Below are 20,604 nucleotides of genomic sequence, written 5' to 3'. Positions count from 1 at the left end.
ACAGAACTGCCAAACAAGTTTGTGTAGCACCCTCTGTCAACTCCTCCTCCAACTTATTGAAGCAGTGGTAGGTTGAATTCTCAAATAAACGTTGCTATCTTGGGTAGTAGGCTCAATCCTCTGGATCCAAATGCCCAATACTCTGTCTCAAGAGCCCCCATTAACCATCGGCCAACAGACACACGTAGCAAACACATGTGTACTCTGACATCATACAAAAACTGGTACTTACCAAAATTTCCCCCCACCACCATAAATGTGGGGTATACTCTCTCACAAATATACAGTATCTGTGCAGAAAGTGGACTTAGAGTACAGTGGTGGTGAGGTACATGTGCAAGATACTTGTGTGATAAGGCTAACCCATAACTCCTGGTGCTATATGAGCTACAAATTGTTTCTCTCTGGATGGGTTGTTCAGCTGCATGTCCAGGGTCTCCTCTCTATACTCTGACTCTCCTCTGTTTCTTCATGTTCCTTGAAGCTGCTTCCATCCCACAGTGGCTGTCTCCTTATCTCCATGTCTATCTGAAGGTAGACCAAAATTGCTGGGGTTGAAATGACAGCTCTTCTCTGCTGCCTGTACTAATGAGCAGTATTTACCTGTCAGTGATAGCACCACCTGGAGGATTTCAAGGCATTTCCTCATCATCAGGTTGGATTCCCTGCCCTTCTTTTGAAGCTGCTCCTGAGCTAACATCTAACAGTAATGTCTTTCCCCCAGCACTGGTCACAGTTCTTTCTGCCTGTGATTGATGTTTAACTAAAGATTCTTGATGGAGTCAACTTCCTCCTTGAGGCTGGTGCTCACCTGATTTGTGAGCTCAAAGCTTCTTTATGCCTTCTACATCCAGGTCTAGGGACTGAAGAGAAATGGAAAAGATGGGCATGTTTTAGTTTTCTCCTGTCTACTTTTCCCTAAGAGAAGTTTCACATATTATTTAATATCCTTTACAACACCACCCCCTCCACACTTTGTTGTCCCTGGATCCACACATCTCCCAATGACATTTCAGTCTCCTGGATCTCCTCTGAATTCTCGAGCTGCTGTGCCCAGGTTCCTTTCATGGTTCCTCTCCTCTCTGCTCTTCCCTAGGAACTTTCTCCAGGGTTGGGCTTTGATTTTTTTTTATTCTCCTTGCTAGGGCAGGTCTACCTACTAAGATTATGAAGCTCTCTCCTACTATTGAAATAGTTCCCTCCTGTACTCTATATGAATTTGCCTCCTACATGGGTGCATTAGTAAGAACCAAGCAAAGTTTGGGACATTAAGGAAATCAACTTTTTCAGGACTGCCTGGAGTCATGCATGGTAGAGGGACTGACTTCAGATACAGTGTTGGTCCACATTCTTAAAACAACAGCTCATGTGTCCCAGCCACCACTTGTGCCTTTAACAATAGGTAACTTGATGCAATTAATTCAAACAAAGGCATTTAATGAAAATAGTACTGTAAGAAACATAGCTATAAAATATTCCCCTCTAAACCAAAAGCATACTATCCTACAAAATGTCATATCATTGGAAAGGGAGCAGCTAGGTGCTGCAGGATAGAGCATCAGTGCAGGAGTCAGGAGGACCTGAGTTCAAATCTCACCTCAGACACTTGACCCTCACTAGCTTTGTGACCTTGGACAAGTCACTTAACCCCAAATACCTCATCCTGGGTCACCTCCAGTCATCCTGATGAATATCTGGTCACTGGATTCAGATGGCTCTGGAGGAGAAATGAGGCTGGTGACCTGCACAGCCCTCCCTCACTCAAAACAAAGTCAAGTGCAAGTCATGTCATCATTTCTCTGATGGCGTGGTCTTCTTCAGCAACGAAGGTCGAGCACACATCATTGGAAAGAGGAAGCACACAATCAGAGAACACAGAAAGTCAAGGAGACTCATACTCATTGCCTTGGGGCCTGACCTTTTTTCTCTTCTCTGGAGGTCTTCATAATTGACACAATATTTCTGCTGTGCACATTTTATTTCCTCTCAGATCCTGCTCCCGAATGGAGAGTAATGTGAAGAGAAAGGATAATACTGGAAATTATATTGCTTCAAGCAACACCAAAGTCCTGATCCTGAAAAGGGGGGAGGAAGGAGGAGAACTAGAATCTAAGGGAGTGTCTTTGATTTCCTCTTATACAACTGGAGAATGGTCAAACAAATTTTGTACAAAATATTTCAGAGACTATTGGATAGTATTGTCTACTACAGAGTAAAGTGAGGAGGATCAGGAGGACAATTTATACAAAGACAGGATCACTGTGAATAAGAAAAAACCCAAAAGAATTTCAAAAACTCCAGAACTCTTGATCAATGCTGTTATCATGTCTCCAGAGGACCTGGGATGAAGTGTGTTAGTCTGCTTTCATTACTTACTCTCCTCAGCATGTGCTCAAAGAGAGAATAACATGCACACTCAGTTGGGTATAGAAATCTATTTTACCACGCAGGAAAGTAGGAAGGGAAGGGGATAAGGTGGGGGGGAAGGGGAGCTGATAGAAGGGAGGGCATTTTGGGGGAGATAAAGTCAGAAGTAAAACAATTTTGAGAAGGACATGATAAAAGGAGAGTCAGAGTAGGATGAGCAGGGGAAAACAGGATGGAGGGAAATACATAGCTGGTAATTACAACTGGGCAAAAAATTCTTGCATTGAGTTTTTCTGATAAAGACTGCCTTTCTCAAACATAGAAAACTGAGTCAAATTTGCAGAAATAGGAGAATTCCTCAAATGGTAAGTGGTCAAAGGATAGGAACAGGCAGTTTTCAAAGGAATCAAAGTTCTCTACAGTCATATGAAAAAGTGCTCCAAATCACAACTAATGAGAGCAATGTAAATTAAAGTAACTCTGAGCTACTCTCCCACACCTGTCAGATTGGGTGATATGACAGAAAACGAAAAGGACAGATGTTGGAGGGAACATGGGGAAATTAAAGCTTTAATGTACTATTGGTATTGTAAACTGACTGAACCAAGCCCTTCTGGAGAACAATTTGGAACTGTGATCAAACAGCTATAAAAGCAGGAAGACTCCTTGACAAAGCAATACTATTACAAAGTCTGTATTCCAAAGGCGTAAAAAACAGAAAGTTAAAGGACCTGTCTGCACAAAAATATTTATAGCAGCTCTTTAAGTTCTGGCAAAGAATTGGAAATTGAGGGATGCCCGTCAGTTGGGGGATGGCTGAACAAATTGTGTACAATTGTAATGGAATATTATTGTGCTTTAAGAAATGATGGGCAGGATCTTCTCAGAAAAAGATGTGGAAAGATATACATGACCTGATGGAAAGTGAAATGAGCAGAACCAGAAAATCATTGTACACAGAAACAGCAACATTTTATGATGATCTACTATGAATAACTTAGCTATTCTCAGCAATACAAAGATCCCAGACAACTCTGTAAGGCTTATGATGAAAGATGGTTTTTGTCTCCAGGAAAAGACCTGATGGAGCTTAAATGCAGATCAAAGTTAGTTTTTTTTCTTTATTTTTGTTGGGTTTTTTGTCTGTGTTTTCTTTGACAGAATGACTTACATGGAAATATAATTTGCATGACTACACACATTTAACCTGTGTCAAATTGTTTGCTGTTTAGATGGGGAAGGGAGTGAAAGTAAGAAGGGAATTTGGAATTTAAAATTTGAAAAAAAAGAATGTTAAAACTGGTTTTGCATTTAATTGGGAAAAAATAAAATATTAAACAAAATTTTTAAAAGAGCTGGTATAACTATTTTTTGTACATGTATGTCCTTTATCTTTTTTGAATTTATGATTTCCTTGCAATACAGACCTAGCAGTGGTATTGCTGAACCAAAAGGTATGTACAGTTTGGTTTCCTTTTAGGTTAGAGGTTAGGTTAAGTTAGGGAACCTATCTGGAAATGGCCAGATGGGCCACACAGCTCTTTTATCCTTCCTTCCTTCCTTCATTCCTTCCTTCCTTCCTTCCTTCCTTCCTTCCTTCCTTCCTTCCTTCCTTCCTTCCTTCCTTCCTTCCTTCCTTCCTTCCTTCCTTCCTTCCTTCCTTCCTTTCTTCCTTCTTCCTTTCCTTCCTGACTTCCTTCCTTCCTGGCTTCCTTCCTTCCTCCCTCCCTCCCTCTCCCTCTTCCTCTTTTTCCACTCCATGAGAACTTGCCCAGAATCAACCATGGGAATGTCAGATTCTGTTCCACCTTTGCTTTCTCCCACCTTTGCTCTGTCAACCAATTGCAATGCAGATGATACAGTGTAGACAATACAGGGTAGACACACTTTGGCCAGAGTAGTACTATGTCTGAAGTCAGGAAGCCTGAGTTCAAATCCAGCCTCAAACACTTACTAGCTAGGTGACCTTGAGTAAATTACTTAAACCTATGTTTGCCTCAGTTTCCTCAACTCTAAAAGCAAGGATGACAAAAGCACCTATGTCACAGAGTTTTTTTAATAATCACATGAGATTACATTTATAAAGCGCACAAAGCAGGTGTTATATGGTTGTTAACTATTTTTATGATAACAGTGCTCAAAGAACCCTGGGTGGTTGAGAATGAAAGTAACTGATCACAGTTTGCTTCCCCATGCAATCACCATACAAGAAACCCTGAGAAAGGACAAAAAACAGACTGACCAGCATGCATCAGAGATGCGAAGTTTCCTGGACAAAAGCAGAATGTGTGGAAGTCATCTTAGTAAGAAGCCCCCCTCCCCAATGGGTCTTCAATGAACTGGTCAGGATACAGTCTTTTTTTTTGTCAATTTTATTTATTTATTTGTTAATCTTCTACAATCACTACCATAAAACTTAGATTTTTACCCCCACCCCACCCACCACCACCCTCCTCCCTTCTCAAGACTGCATACAATTCTACATAGGATCTACATATACTTTCCTATTAAATACGTTTTCACCATAGTCATGCTATGTAGATGAACTAAAATAAATGGAAGAAATCATATAACAAATCAAAACATAATACATACACACACACACACACACACACACACACACACACACACACACATGATCTGCTACATTCTGTGAATGAATTCCATAGTTCTTTCTCTGAGTGTGGAAGGCACTTTGCCTTAGAAAACCAATGGGAATTTTTTTTTTTTATGTTCTTGCGTTATTACGAAGTTCCAAGTCTGCTAGAAAAAACTCTCACACACTGTGGTCATAGCTGTGCACAAAGTTCTCCTGATTCTGCTCCTTTCCCTCAGCATCAGATCATAAAAGTCCTTCCAGGCCTCCCTGAAGTCTTCTTGTTCATCATTTCTTATGGCACAATAGTACTCCATTATATTCATATACCCTAATTTATACAGCCATTCCCCCACTGATGGGTATCCCCTTGATTTCCAGTTTGGGGCAACTACAAAGAGTGCTGCTATAAATATTTTTGTACATGTGGGACCCTTTCCCATTTTTATGATCTCTTGGGGATATAGTCCTAGTAGCAATATTGCTGGGTCAAAGGGTATACACATTTTTGTAGCCCTTTGAGCATAGTTCCAAACCACGTTCCAGAATGGCTGGATGAGCTCCCAGCTCCACCAACAATGAATGAGTGTTCCGACTCTCCTACATCCTCTCCAACATTTATCATTTTCCTGTTCTGTCATGTTTGCCAATCTTATAGGTGTGATGTGGTACCTCAGACTTGTTTTGATTTGCATCTCTCTAATCAAAAGTGATTTAGAGCATTTTTTTCATATCATTACAGATATCTTTAATTTCTTCCTCTGAAAATTGCCTGTTCATATCCTTTGGGTCAGGATACAGTCTTGAAGATTAACAATACTCCTAATGCCCTTTCTTCTCCTAAGGCTTGGGTTGTTACAAAAAATATCCTACATTATCCCACAAAAAATCTCATTTGAATATGTAAATTTGGGGTGGGGAAATTTTTGATAAATTTTCCCTCCCTAGGTCAATTAATACTGATTTCCTTTAGAATTACTCATCTGCAAAGAAGGCATTTAGTCACCAAATGCTGAAAGTAGAAAGGATAGGTGAACTGGATCAATTCTTTTCAGTGTAGGGAAAAATCTTACAATCCAAGAAAAAATTACACTAATTTACCTGCCTAATTAATAGTTTTGTTGTGAGGGTAATGCAGAGGGGTATAATGTGCTTTGTAATCTATTAAGTGACCTATAGAAATATGTCTTATTTTCCCCTTTCAACCAAGGACACAAGAGGTTATACTTCTTTAAATGCTCATCGGTTGACCTGCACAGGTTTATTGAGATGAGGATGTCCACTAGACTGCAAACTTCTTATTAAAGAAGGATACAGCTCTTTTCAGGGCTGCTCATCCATGTTTGGTGTCCAGCTTTAAGCCAATTCTCTCCTATGGCTCCAAGATGTTGTGACATGGGCAGTGGCCACACCCCACAAAACCTTCTGGGCAGCTGAGTTAAATGAGGTTAGACCTCAAACCACTCAGTGGGTTAGGGGCATGTCTGTCCCTGGCAGAATGGGTAGATGAAGACAATTTGTTCCAGCAGCCATAAAAATGACTGAAGGAGGTCCTGTGGAGTGCTCAGAGTTTGGTCAGACACTGCAGACACCAAGATCATCTACTGCATCCATTAACAGTTGTCCTGGCTTTTCTCTTGCCACTGGACTTGGATGACTCTGGAAGAGAGAGTAAGACTGACGACTTTGAGCAACTCTGCCTCACTTCAATGTAATTCACACAGAAGACATCACCCAATTCCACTGGTCTTTCTAAAAAATGATGGATGAACCACAACAAGCTTCTTAAGACTATGGACTATGCCTTAGATATTAATCCCCCACCCACGCCACTCACCCAAATAGCTTAACACAGGCTTAGGCACATAGCAAATTGTTGATTAGTATTAGTGGAATGATCAAAACAGCCTGAAAAGAATTTTCTAGACTCATCAAACTGACATTTTCTGAACGCCCCTTGTGTAGGCTCATTGAAAACAAGACATTCCCATAAGGTCTTTGAGACTTTTGCTTTATGTGGTTGAAACCAAAATCGAGTTTTAACTTCAACAAGATCCAATGGATTTTATTGAGTGTCATTTTTATAAGGATAAGAAGAAAAAGGGTTTCCTGCGATCCTCTTTTCTCTGAGCCATTAAATGCAGTTATTTGCACAGATTCTATGTTTGGCTCTCTTCTTTTCTCGCTAAATTGTCTCCCTTGCCAATGTTACAAATACAACAGTTTCAAATTTTATCTGTATATAGATTACTCACAGTGATCCCTGGATGAAGCATGCTACCCACCTCCTGACAAAGAGGTGAGGCTCTCTGAGTGCAGAATGAAACATATTTTCTTGGACATGGAAATGTGGAAATTTCTTGTGACTGCCTATTTGTGTTTATAATGAATTTTTTTCCTGTGTTCTCAATTGGACAGGGGGAGAAAACTGAGAAGGGAGATTTGGGGTGATTTAAATAACTTTTAATTGAAAAAAAAAACAAGCTGATGACTTATAAATCTGTGTCTCTTAACCTCCAATCCTAAACTCTAATCTAGCATTTTCAATAGTTGACATTACCTTGTGGACATTTCCTCTGTAAGTTCAAGCTCAGCATTTCCAAAATTGTACTCCTCTTTCCTCAAAAACCTATTCCTTTCCCTTTTCTTCTTATTTTTGTTGATGGGGCATCAGCTCCTTGGGTGACTTGCCCAGAGTCACATAGTCACTATGTGCCAGAGACTGGACTTGGACCATGGTCCTCCTGACTCAGCAGCTCTCTACCCTTGCTGTTTCTCTAGTCCTGTACATGACAAGTGCTTTCAAAATTCTCGTTGAAAGAATTAGGGTGTATCTATCAATCTATCTATCTATCTATCTATCTATCTATCTATCTATCTATCTACCTATATGAAAATGTATGTATATATTTATATATAATATGCATAGGTATGTATTTGTAACACTGTTTTATTCCTTTTGTGTAAAATTTGCTGGAGAAGAAAGGACAAACCAATCTAGTATCTTTCCCAAGGAAATGCCAAATGGGTTCATAAAGAGTCAGGCATAACTAAAAAAAGGACTGGAAAACAACAGCTAATATTTATATGTTTTATATATATACACATATGTATATATGGTATAGTGTATATTCTATATCAAGAAGGCACTGTGTAATCTCTTCATAATTATTACCTTTTTTGATCCTCATAGTAAGCCTGGAGGGTGGGTACTATCATTCCCATTTTATAGATGAGGAAACTGAAATAAACAGAGGGTAAGTGACCTGCCCAGAATCACACAGTAGCAAGTGTCTGAGGCTGAATTTGAAGTTAGGTCTTCATAACTCCATTCTTGGTGTGCCATCCACTCCAACACCTAGCTGCCTCTCCAAATCTTTCTCTCGCCCATGTGCTCCCCATTATTGTCATCTTTGCAATTCCTTTGAAATCATTACTATTACTATGATAATGAATCAGAAGGTCATAGGTAAAGTGTAGGAAGAGGTCTTGGAGTTCTTTGAGTCTAACCTACTCCTTTAACAGATAAAGCCCAGAGAGGGTGTGCCTTGCTTGAGGTAACACAGGGAGGAAGTGAAGGAGGTAGAATGAGAACCCAGGGACAGCTAACTCCATACCCAGTTTAATTGACCTTTGACTTTACTTTCTCTTGTCATTTTATTTAGCTGTGACAGAAGTGATCAAAAACCTTCCCTGACACTGAGTAGGATCATTGTACTTGGGGACTTTTGATGAGCCTTCCTGAGTTGCTTGGTGGGCAAGTAGTCAGTGCCATTGTTTTCCTTTCATCACTCATGCTCTGTGAGAATAACTCTTTGTATATGATGAAGTGAGATGTGAATATGAGCTACTGCTGGCTCTGAAGTCAGAGAGAAAAAAGAAGATATACAAGGAGAAACTTTCTGTTTTTGTAACTAGCAGAATAAATGGCCCTGGGATGGGTTTCCTAAAGCAGGCCTTACCGAACTCTTATCCTTTTATGTGCCTCATTTTCTAGTCTTATTTTCTCTTGTCTCCTTGAGCTGGGACTTTGGGGAAGAGTCACAGAATCATTAGTGCCTTCTGTTCAATTATTAGGAACAAACAGTTTATTTGTGAAACAGTAACTCCATTTTTTAAAGCTAGCATTTTAAAGTTTACAAAGTGCTTTCCCCAGACAGTTTAAGGTTAAGACAACACTCCTGCTCTGTATACATCCACACAATACCAAGACAATTAGAAGGCTCGCCATCTTGGATAGATGTCAGGTAAGGATGTCTGGGAGGAAATGGTCATGAACATAGAATAAGAAAAATGGGTAGGTTGAGAGCTATATCCTTGGACAGAATGTTCACCTCAGAATATTGAAATATTCCTCATAAAAAACCCTGAGAGGGAAAAATGAAATGAGCAGAACCCAAATGAACCCTCTGCATAGTAACAGCAGTATTGCTTTGAGAAGAACTTTGAATGACTAAGTCATTTGGGGTATTATAAGCACTCAAATTAACTACAAAGGGCCTATCAGGAAGAGGCTAAAAACATTCAGAGAAAGAAATGATAAATAGAAGTATGTATAATGCACACATACTTGTGATTAATGGTAACATTCTCTAGAACAGGAGGGAAGGAGAAAAAAATAGAAAGTACACAGCTAACAACAAAAGAAAACTTAGAGGGAAGCACCAAAAAGCAGGGTAGCTTTGAAAATAATGCTTAGCATTTATTACACAGTTTAAAAAAAACAAAGCAGTGTGTAATCGATGTTCATGATTTAACACAGAGTCCTTTTTTAATATTATGCTTTCTACATGAAAATGTTCTCTTTTTTTGTATTTTAAGGTCAAAATGAATAACAGTTTTAAAAAAAACCTCTGAGAAGTAGATGAATTGGGTGAGAGTGATGCTGGGACACAAAAGGGTATCAGACTTCTATCTTCATTAATAAGAGACACTTGACATAGTACGTGGAGAGCTGTCCACCAAATCAGAAAGCCATAAGTTCCTTGGACCCACACTGGCTGGGGGACTCTCAGCAAATCACACAATATCTCAGTGTTCTTAGATTTAAGATTAGAAGATGAAGGTGCCAAATGCCTAGGTACTACAGGGAGTGATCTCATTTGGGAGTACTCTATAGTAGTGTCAAACTCAAATAGAAACTTCTCTCTGTTAGTGTCTATTGACTTCAAAAACCACAAAATAATAATTTCTCTGTTTTATTGTATTTTTATTTACGTTGGTGAACATTTCACAATTACAATTTATTTCGGTTCAGACTGAAGTCAAGACTGAGATCGTCTTGACAACATGTGGTCCAGGAATATGTTTATATTTCTGACATTTCTGCTACACCACAGGGTTAGTCCCTACCTCTGCAAGAAATTCCCCAGACAGGCAGCTCCCACTCCCAGAGGAGATGGGTAACTTTTCTGCAGTATATCTCAAAGGACATTTCCTACATAAAGATTTTCCTGCTGCCCCTAGCCCAGCAGTTTTCAGAGTATGGTCCCTGAGGTCCTTTCAGGGGGAACACAAAGTGAAAACTATTTTCATAAAAATGCTGAGAAGCTTTAATTTCTAATATGGTAAAATTAGATAAATATAATGCACACAAATAAAAGTTTTGGTGGGGAGGTGGGGTAACTAAAAATAAGTATTTGGATATTTGTGACTATTACCTTTCAACATAAAGCAGACATTCCTCTTTGGTTTAGTAACTGCTTTTGAGACTTCCGCCCTGGATAGCTTCTCCTTGTCCATTTTAGAAAAGGCCTCTTTGCTGGGGGTGTGGGGGTGGGGGGGGTTTATCTAATTATCTTATTATAGGACAATACATTTATATTCATGAATTTAGGCATAACAGGTGAACAATAAGTCATTTCTATAGCCAAGAAGGCAGTGATTTATTATGACATACCCTTGTACTTATTGGATGTGAGGAGAGCCTGCCTCCCTTTAAAACTGCAGTCAGGATGACTGACCTCATTGTTTCATCATTTCAGTTCCAATATCCCTTTCTGCAAATCAGCCGCCACCAAAATGATGACTGGAGGGTTAAGTGAAACTAAACCTGCAACTCAAGAAACTCAGGAGATAGTTGATGAGGTGAGGTGGTGCATTCTATGAAATGAAGGATCTAATTGAAAGGAATTGGGACTGGTAATTCGATAGTCATCCTCTCTGTCTCTGACCTGTCTGTCTCTGTCTATTTCTCTCAAACTTTGTCAATTGTGTAGTCTTTTCAAAGAACTAGTTTTTAGGTTTGTCTATCATCTCTATAATGTCTCATTTGCAAGTTTATCCATTGCAACGTTTTCTGTGGTAGCAAAGAACTGGAAACAAAATTAGATGGTCATTGATTTGGGGAATGGTTAAAAAAATGTGGTACATGAATGAAACAGAACATTCATATGCCATAAGAAACGATGAGTATGAAGAATTTAGGGAAGCATGGGAAAATGAATATAAAATGATGCAAAGCAAGTAGAAACTGAAAAGAGAGTGTACACAACAGCTACAACATTGTGCATCTGGTACAGTGACAAAAGCACTGAATTCGAAGTCAGACATAGTGGGTTCAATTCCTGCCCTCTGACTCTTGCTATCAGCATGACTTTCAACAACTCCCTTAATCCCCTTGGGCCCCACTTTCCTCAAATGGAAAATGAAGAGACTGGGGTAAGTGGTCCCTGACGTGTTCTCCAGCTCTAGATTTATGATTCTATGGGGCAAAAAGAAAAGGACAGAAAAACTCTCTAAATATCATGTAATTATAATGATCAAGCCTGGTCCCAAAAAAGAGGTATGAGAAGGTACTTTCCTCTCTTATTTGCAGTGATGAAATTCTGTGGTTGTGGAATGTTTCCTAGACTGTCAGACATGGTTGGCTAGTTTTTGTTGAACTGGTTTTTTTCCTCTATTTAAAAAAATCTTTATTACAAAGCATGGCTCAATGGGGAGGAGAAAGAGCAAGGATAGATCTAAATATAAAGGTGATGTAAAAATGAAAGGCATCAATTTTAAAAATAAAAATATGTGCTACACTGGTAACATTCAGATTGGCTGTATTTGGCAAGCAGACATTTTAGAAAGTATGAGTAGAAAATGAAATTATATAGTTTCCTGTACCTTATGAAATCAACAGAATGAGATAATTTGCTTTAGTTCCAGAAGAAAGTGACTGACAAAACGACAACTTGTTCTTTTCTAACTCATCATCAATCCTTTTTGTTGTCAATTAATTTAAATCAGTTACAAGATCTAGGTGTACTTATGGTGCCACTAAGAAATCATTGATTTATCAAACTAAAAACATGCAGTCAAAGAAGAAAAGAAAATAATAGTTTTATGAAGGGGGATGACATAAATACTATAGAATGCAGGAAGTTATTACTCCTATTCAGATCTTTTTAATTTGTAATGTTTAACATATTAGAGCCAGCACAAATGTGATTTAAGTGCAAAAAATTTTAATAACCTTCAGTGTTTGAGTTAATTAACTGTTGCCAACACAATATGCCAGTGTCACGGAAGATGTTCAATTAGAAAGGGGATTCCCTAAAAATGGCAAGGTCCTCCAGATGCTCCTGTTTGTGGATGTCTTTGTGCAGATTACATCAAACCCTGGAATGATTGAACTATTAGAGATCCACAAACACAGGAGAAAAACAAGTGGAGGAAGAGTGTTCATTGTATAGACTATGATATGGAGTTAAATGGATGCACAGCTTATAGAGTTGGTCCATCAGTACATTCATCTCTGACAGTCATTGCCGACTGATGATGAAATAGGCCCAGAAGAGAAGAGGAAAAAGAGAGAGAAGGCAGAATTTCAGAAATTACACAGTCTTTTAGTGAGACGAATTATTTTCCTGAATCAGTGACCATTTTCTTAAGATTACTACTGTGATGATATACATGACCATATATTATAGAATATAACAGTGTTACAAATAATTCAAGCTAGGGGGGTCACTCAAGAAGCATGGAAAGAAAGACACATAGTATATGTGAATAGGCTATGTATAGTACATTACCTATGAAAAATTACGCAGAAGTGATACAAAGGTTATATTTGACCAAGAGATATTTGATCATGAGAAAGAGGAGGGCCAGTGTGGTACAAAAAGACTTTGTGAGATTCGTGCACCTTTGATGGTATAGATAGTCTTCCTCTGTTTTAGACATAGCCTCACCCTCCTTCCTGGCATGCCATCCTATTTATTTTCTGGAATCTTCTATATGAGGAAGGATATGTGAGAATCTTCCATGCTGAGAGTTTCTATGCTCCACTTTTGACAGTAGAAGAGAGAAAGGAATCCCTTGCCATTCCTCAGCATCTCCTTCACCTTTAACACCTCTAACAGAGATTCAACATCCAGCCTCTTCCCAAAACAACTGACTTCTTCTTCATTAAGCAACCCAGGTGTAGAAGCCAGAATTCAGGGGCCCATATACCAAATGCAATGAGAACTTAGTGTAGTATGAATGTGCCAAGTCCAGAAAGCAGCCTTTCTCAGAATCACCAACCCTCTTCCTCCTTATTGTTATGGCATGAAGATCATCATCCAAGACCAGTGACCTTTCTCTGGGCAGTAAATTCTGGTTGTATCCTTAGCTCTCCAGGAACTGAGATACTGATATATCCACTCCTCTGAATCCATCTACCCTTGATTCCCTTTCCTCCTCTCATGTTCCTGGATGTCTCAAGTCTACCTCAAACCTTACCCTGTATGAGGTAGGTAAAAAATTACTTCTAAAGTAAAAGCCTACTGTTTTAAGTATTATTGTTCTATCTTCCTCTTCTATGAAAGCCTCCGTTTCCCAAAATGTCTAAAATTGATTATGACAGTCAATCATATAGGAAAAGTGAAGGTTAATAGATGGATGGTCTGCACGTTCAACTGGTTTCTAAACAATATTGAGAAATCTAGAGGAATGAGTACTTTACCTGTGTCCATGGATAGACAAGCCTGAAACAAGAAGAATGTGTGCGTTTTGATCTGCACTTTTAGAGGCAGCGCCCACATAGAGGGATTCTTAAAGCATCAAAGCAACAACAAATTTACATAAGCAGTCTCAATCAGTTTGTCAAAGACTGCTCATATGTTTTTATGACTCTGAGGACCTTGAGGATCTGTTTTCTTCCATTAACCTAGCTCTTGTGCTGGGAATTCTATCTCATTAAGTACTCCCAATTAATTGTAGATGAATGACAATATTGGCACATACTGAATGTTTTCTGAAATTCAGATACAGGAACTTAGAATCAAGCAAGAGAAATAAGACTTGTAGAAGTAACCGTGAAATGAGAGAGACAGAGACAGAGATGATGATAGCTCAATATGTTGAATCAAATTGCTTTGGGGAGCCTTTTTTTAAACCCCAGAACTTAACACAGGACCAAGCATATAGCAAGTGTTCAGTAAACACTTATTGTCTGAATTGTATAACCTTAAGCAAGGCACTTACACTCTCTGGGCCTCAGTTTCCTCATCTACAAAAAGATAGTGTTATACTAGATGGTTTCTGAGGACCTTGGAAACCCTGAGATTCTATTATTCTAAGAAACTTCTCAACACCAATGGAAAAACAAAGGAAAACATGGGAAAGAATAAAGCAAGTAGGATTCTTTGCTTCTCCTGTGAGGACAGACAGTCACATGGCTCATCAGGGAGGCTACCCTCACTTAATTGCCCTGACTAATGAGCAGTTAAATGTGGTAAGCCAAATAAGCATTTGACTTTCCACATGATCAACGGCAGTGTAGTTCCAGCCTGATCCTATGGGTTTAGTCTAGATCAGAACAGCTTGTGAAGAGTCAGCCTTGGGGTATTTGAGCCAACCATAAGTCACTGAGGCGTGAAGACTTCTGCAAGGCTGTAAGATGGGTATTCCCTCCTCTAGTGCAGATGGCAACCCTTCAAAAAAACCTGCAAAAAAAATCACCTGGGTGCCTCTTTCCTCCATTTAATGACTACAGATACACTGGTCCTTAACTAGGATCTTCCCTGAAGGTACAATATTTCTGCTGTGGGTAGGCTATAGGATTCTAGATTCAGAGCTTAAAAAGACCTCAGAATCACTTAATCCAATACTTTCATTTTACACATTAGGAAACTGAGCCCCAGAAATCTGAAATTAATTGCTCAAATTCACACAGATTATAATTGCCAGTCACGATTCAAACCCAGTTCTTGGAAGGAGTGCTGGATTTCAAATCTCTCCTTCCACTGTACTGCAAGATTGGTGCCAAACTAAACCCAGGCTCACCTCATGTTTAAGGAGGGTCTAGAATCCTTTCTGTCTTCCTGGGTTCCTCAGAAACAGCAGGAATCTATGTCCAACTTCTCTACCCACCTACTGGTGTTGTGGACACAGTAACATTCTTTTTAAATTAATATATTTGTTTTTAGCTTTCAACGATCACTTCCATAAGTTTAAATTAAAGGTGTACAAAATTAAATGCCTATCGTGATGGAGCGTCCAATCTGATAAGTTAGACAACATAATTACATACAATTGGTTTTCTCTGTGCAATTCCTTTGACCTATTTTGATTGAATTTTTCCACAGAATTCATGGGTGGTTTGTTGTTACTTTTTACTGAAATGGTCGAAACAACTAATTAACATCATATGAAAGCATGGAGGTTCTCATTGGCTATGACAGCAGAGCACTGCTTCAATTAGGTTCGATCAAGCTGGGAAGGCTTTGGGGCAGCTAGGTGGCTCAGGGGATATAGGGCCAGACCTGGAATCAGAAAGATGAGTCTTCCTGAGTACAGATCTGACCTCAGACACTTACCAGCTGGGTGACTCCAGACAAGTGACTTAACTGTGTTTGCCTCACTTTCCCCAAGAAATAAACCACAGAAGGAAATGGCAAACCACTCCAATAACAGCAAAGAAAATCCCAGATGGGGTCAAAGGATTGAAACAACTGAAGAACAACAAAGAAAGGCTTTGAATAGGGCATAGTGCCAGAATATATCTGCTCTTCTAGGATCAGCTTAGCTAATTATGGAGAGAAGTCTGAAATCAGAAATGTTGACCACAGGTGATAATTTCCTTAGCTATAGCAATCATCCAAATAGAGATGCAGTGTGAAAGGTGCTTCAGAAACTATGTTATGTCAGCCCATTTCTGTCTGTTTTATTCAAGAAATATCACAGTTCTATCAGGTTTTTTTTTTATTTTTTTCATTTGTGTCTGACTTTTTGTATGAACCATAGCACACCAGGCCCTTCTCTCCTCCATTGTCTCTCAAAGTCTGTCCAAGTCCTCTTTCATTGTTTCCATGACACTATCTATCCATTGCATCCTCTGCCCTCCCCTTCTCCTTTTGCCTTCAATCTTTCCCAACATCAGGAGCTTCTCCAATGAGGCCCATCTTCTGCTTGGGTGGCCAAAGGATTTCAGTTTCAGCTTCAGTATTTGATCTTCCACTGGTTGTAGATATGCTGTGTAAAATCAATACCAACAAGGGTTCTTATTTTTTTAATAATAATGCTCATTGAATACAAATGTCCAAACAGACTGCCACCAGATGAGACACTGGGAGGCTGTGTGACTTGACTAAAGATGACAAAACACTTTGGAAATGCAAAGCTGATAAGTGGGGTAATAACCTGGTTTGATTACTAAGAGTAGTTCTTCCTGATAGCCTGTCATTGTCTCATTATCATCTATATAGGTCTCTTTATATGAAGTCAAGTTTATGGAGCACTGAGTGAAGTAGACAGTGCATAACTGTCAGATAAATAGGACCAAGACAAAGAGCCAATGTGGATCAATTTCAGCTAGACAGTCTTCCTTTTCTGAGGGCTAAATTATTCCACAAATTTCAAATATTAAATCTGACTCCTGAGCAGCATTCCTCACAAACACAGGGCTGTACAGAAAAAAGTGTGTGGACTCTGGAGTTAGGAGATCTGGGTTCAAATCCTATCTCTGACACCACCTGTGACTTTAGTCAAGTCCTTTAATCCTCTTGTGTTTCAGTCTCCCCATTTATAAAATGAAGGGGTTGGAGTAGATGGCCTCTCTCTGAGATTTCTTCCAGCTCTTGACCTATGTTCTTATGAATAACTTGTATACACACTTCAGTACCACACAATTAGTTGGCATATGCCAGAGGGGACCCACCCTAGACCTTCTCATTCCTGGATATTACTCCACCCTTGAGATCTCAAACAAGGTCCTTCCCTTTTGGGATCTCAGCTTCTTTACTGTTACCTTACCCACTCCCCAGTGCCTGCTGAACCTGCTTTTCACCCACACTGAGCCCTCCAAGCACTCAACCTCTCCCACCTCATCAACTCACTTTTGACTACCTTTGGCTCCTACCCACTCCAGACTCTGTGCTCAGTCACTTTTAATGCTATCCTAGGCTGCCATGATGTTTTGCCATTCGAATTCTCAGTTGAAGATTAGTCTCAATGTCCACTTTGCCCTCTTCTTTGACCTCTATACATAATTAGACACAATAATCACTCCCTCTTTTAAAAAACGATATTTTATGTTTTCCATCACCTGTATTTTCCATAAACGCCCTTCCCCATGTAGGGAGGGATTCCTTATAACCAAGAATAGAAAAGAAAAAGAAAAAATATTCAAAAAATCCAATTAATAAATTCACCAAGTCCAATAAGATTTTCACGATTCTACATCCATAAATCCCCATCTATGCAAAAAATAATGGAAACTGGGATCATTTCTTTATCAAAATTCTCTCTTCACTTGGATTCTTTATCACTATATTCATCTGGTTCAACTACTTTTGTATACAATTATTTCCTTTTTTCTTTTTCCTCTGCCTTCTTTCCCTTAATTTTTATTATTCCCCAAGACTCAGACTTCAGCCTTCAGCACTTTTCTCTTAGATCAACTCATTCTCAGTATTTTACCTACTGAACAGTGGCCTTCTCTTCATGGAGAAATCTCTCTCATGAAGCTCACTCTCCTGAACAGTGACTCCCTAGTTTGGATGACCATTTCATGTGGGGCCCTAGCCACACTCACTGCTCCTGACTCCACTCATTCTCTGTACTTCTCCCTGTCTAGCACCCAACTGAGGGACCTCTTCCCCTACCTCCACTTCCACTTTTCAGCATCCTTTTATGTGTTCTCTCTCCCTGTCTCATTTGCTTATATTTGTACTTCTCAGCACTTAGTACAGTACCTGGCAAATCTGAAATGCTTAGAAATGTTTTGTCTATAAATCCTTGCCCATTGCTCCAACTATTACTTCTATTCTGGTTTACTTCCATATTCCAAATCTAGTTCTTTCCCCCTAACCAAACTCAAATCCCTAAATCCCAGCTACCTAAGAATCATTTCCACTCAGACATGGCACTGTCAACTGAAACTCACCATGACCAAAAGTGAACTCATAAGTCTTCTGTAAATTAATTCCCCTTCTCTTCTTTCATCCCTGACAGTGGCACCAAAAGTTCTCTCAGTGACTTAGGTGCAAAACCTTAACTGTATCCTTAGTCATCCTTCTCTTTTATCATCTATATTCAAATAATCAAGGACAGGACATGTTTCCCTCAATATGGCTTCTACCCATTCCCCCCAGCCACATTGTCTCCTCTCCTCTAAGCCTTCGTCACTTTACTCTTGGATTACGCCACTAGTTGGTCTGCTTGACTCAAAGTTCTACCCTATTAAATCTATGCTGTGTGTAAACCTTCTTTAAATATCTCTATAAAGCACTCCATCATTCTTCTGCTCAAAAAAAGTCTCCTTATTTTCTGTTGAACCAAGTCCCAAACTCTTCTCCCTGGCTGTCCAGAGTGCGTAGCTCTCTGTCTAAAACAACAAGGACAAAAAGCAATTAACCACTTGCTGCCTATAGACCACTATGCTAAGCAGTGAGGGAGAGGTCAGTTGAAGTAAGATATAGTCTATCTCTTCCAGAAAAGAAGCATATTGCAGTGGAAAGAATAATTAGAATTAAGGAACAAAGATTCAAATTCCACTTCTTCCATTGGCAACATAGGTGACCTTGGACAACTTTTTAAACTTTTCTGGGTCTCAAGTTTGCTCACATGCAAAATAGGGGGTCAATCTAGATAATCTCTAAGGTCTTTTCCAGCTCTAATCTGTGTTCTTATGATCAAAAGTACCTTCAGTTCTGTCTAGTCATGAGAACATATACCTATTCCTGCCTCCTTTCTTTTGCCTTTGCCTACCCTACTCAGTCTCCTGCCCCTGCCACAACCCTGCCCTGGTCTTCCCTCTCTCCTTTCTTCCTTCCACCCAAGGAAATCCTGGCCCATCCATCAAGACCTCACAGAACAATAACTGAACTGCAGGTAGTTGCAGAGGCTAGAGGGAGATAGTGAAGGCAAGTGTGATTGGCTAAAGAGGACCCTCTCTTCAAGGACAAAGAAGAGCCCTGGCAGCAGTTCAGTCAGACCTCAGTCCATTAGTCTGCCCAGAATGTTCCCAGACTTATGCCAGAATCCTAGGTTTCAGGATAATTAATGCCACATTCCATGAGAAACCCAGAAAAATAATGCCTCAACAAAATGAACTAGACAGTGAGGAAATGGGACAGCTCCCGGGATACCTTCTTCAGAATGCCCAAACTTGTGTCCCACAGGTGCCTCACACTCAGTCAGTGTGTCTAAAACTGAACTCATTATTTGTGTCCCACAACCCTCTTCTCATCCAAACTTCCCTATTTTTATTGAAGACACCACTGTCCTTCCAGTCTCTCTGGTTTGGCTCAGCATTATCCTCATCTCTTTACCCTCCCTCTATTTCCTCCCTCATATATTGAATTTCTCATTAAATCTTGCTATTATAAACTGCATAACACCCCTCATATGATGACATTATGTTTACTTAATAAATAAACTTGATCCTCAGCTAGACTTTCTCCTTGAATTTTCCGTTCCACGCCCTTTATCTGAACCCAGTGGAACTTGAGAGGTACTAGTAAGCACTTTAAAATTAACTTGCTCTTTCTAGTCTAGGCACCACTATCTGTCATAGAAATAATGACATATCCCTCACATCTGACCCCTTCTCCCTACTCATAGAGCTTCTACCTTGGTTCAGGTCCTCATCAACACTTTCCTAGATTATGATAACAGCTTCCTAATTTGGTTTCCTGTTTCTCACCATCATCTGTGTTTCATACTGCTTCCAAAGTAATTTTCCTAAGTGCATATTTGACAACGCCACTCCACAATTAACTTTAGATGATCCTTATTACCTCAAGGATAAAATTAAAATCTATTTAAGATTTTAAAAACCTTTATATCCTGACCCCAACCTATCTTCTTAGCTTCATTCATTATTACCCACCACTCTGCCCTGTGCAATCCACCCAGACTGGTTTTCTCTCTATTCCTCATATAACACTCCATCTCTGATCTTTGCCCTAGCTGCCCCCAATGCCTGGAACGTTCTCCCTCCACATCTCTATTTCATAGAATCCTTCTCTTCCTTCAACTCAAGTACCTTCTATAGTAATCCCTTCCACATCACAGAGGTTAAAGGTGCAGCGTTCCCATGATTTGGAAAATCCACATAAAATTTTTTGGGCTCTCCCTTCATACCGGAGAAGTCTGAATTTTTTCTTTTTTTTCCATGCGTGTTTATAGTTACCTTATTGTAATCTGATTCAAGTATATGGTCATAGGCT

General features: G+C 39.5%; 1 protein-coding gene across 1 annotated transcript in view; it reads left to right on the top strand.

The window, feature by feature from the left end:
- The first annotated feature begins 10,959 nt into the window (after window positions 1–10,959).
- The window catches only part of LOC140506538 (cystatin-A1-like), a 32,148-nt gene continuing 22,503 nt past the window's right edge, over window positions 10,960–20,604 (top strand). Inside the window, exon 1 of the mRNA XM_072613818.1 lies at window positions 10,960–11,050. Within this exon, the coding sequence (XP_072469919.1) occupies window positions 10,985–11,050 (66 nt within the window). The 5' untranslated portion in view covers window positions 10,960–10,984. The remainder of the gene's footprint in view (window positions 11,051–20,604) is intronic.

The sequence above is a fragment of the Notamacropus eugenii genome, chromosome 5 (assembly GCF_028372415.1).
Source record: "Notamacropus eugenii isolate mMacEug1 chromosome 5, mMacEug1.pri_v2, whole genome shotgun sequence".
NCBI classification, from domain to species: Eukaryota; Metazoa; Chordata; class Mammalia; order Diprotodontia; family Macropodidae; genus Notamacropus; species Notamacropus eugenii.
This window is presented reverse-complemented; position numbering and strand designations above follow the sequence as displayed.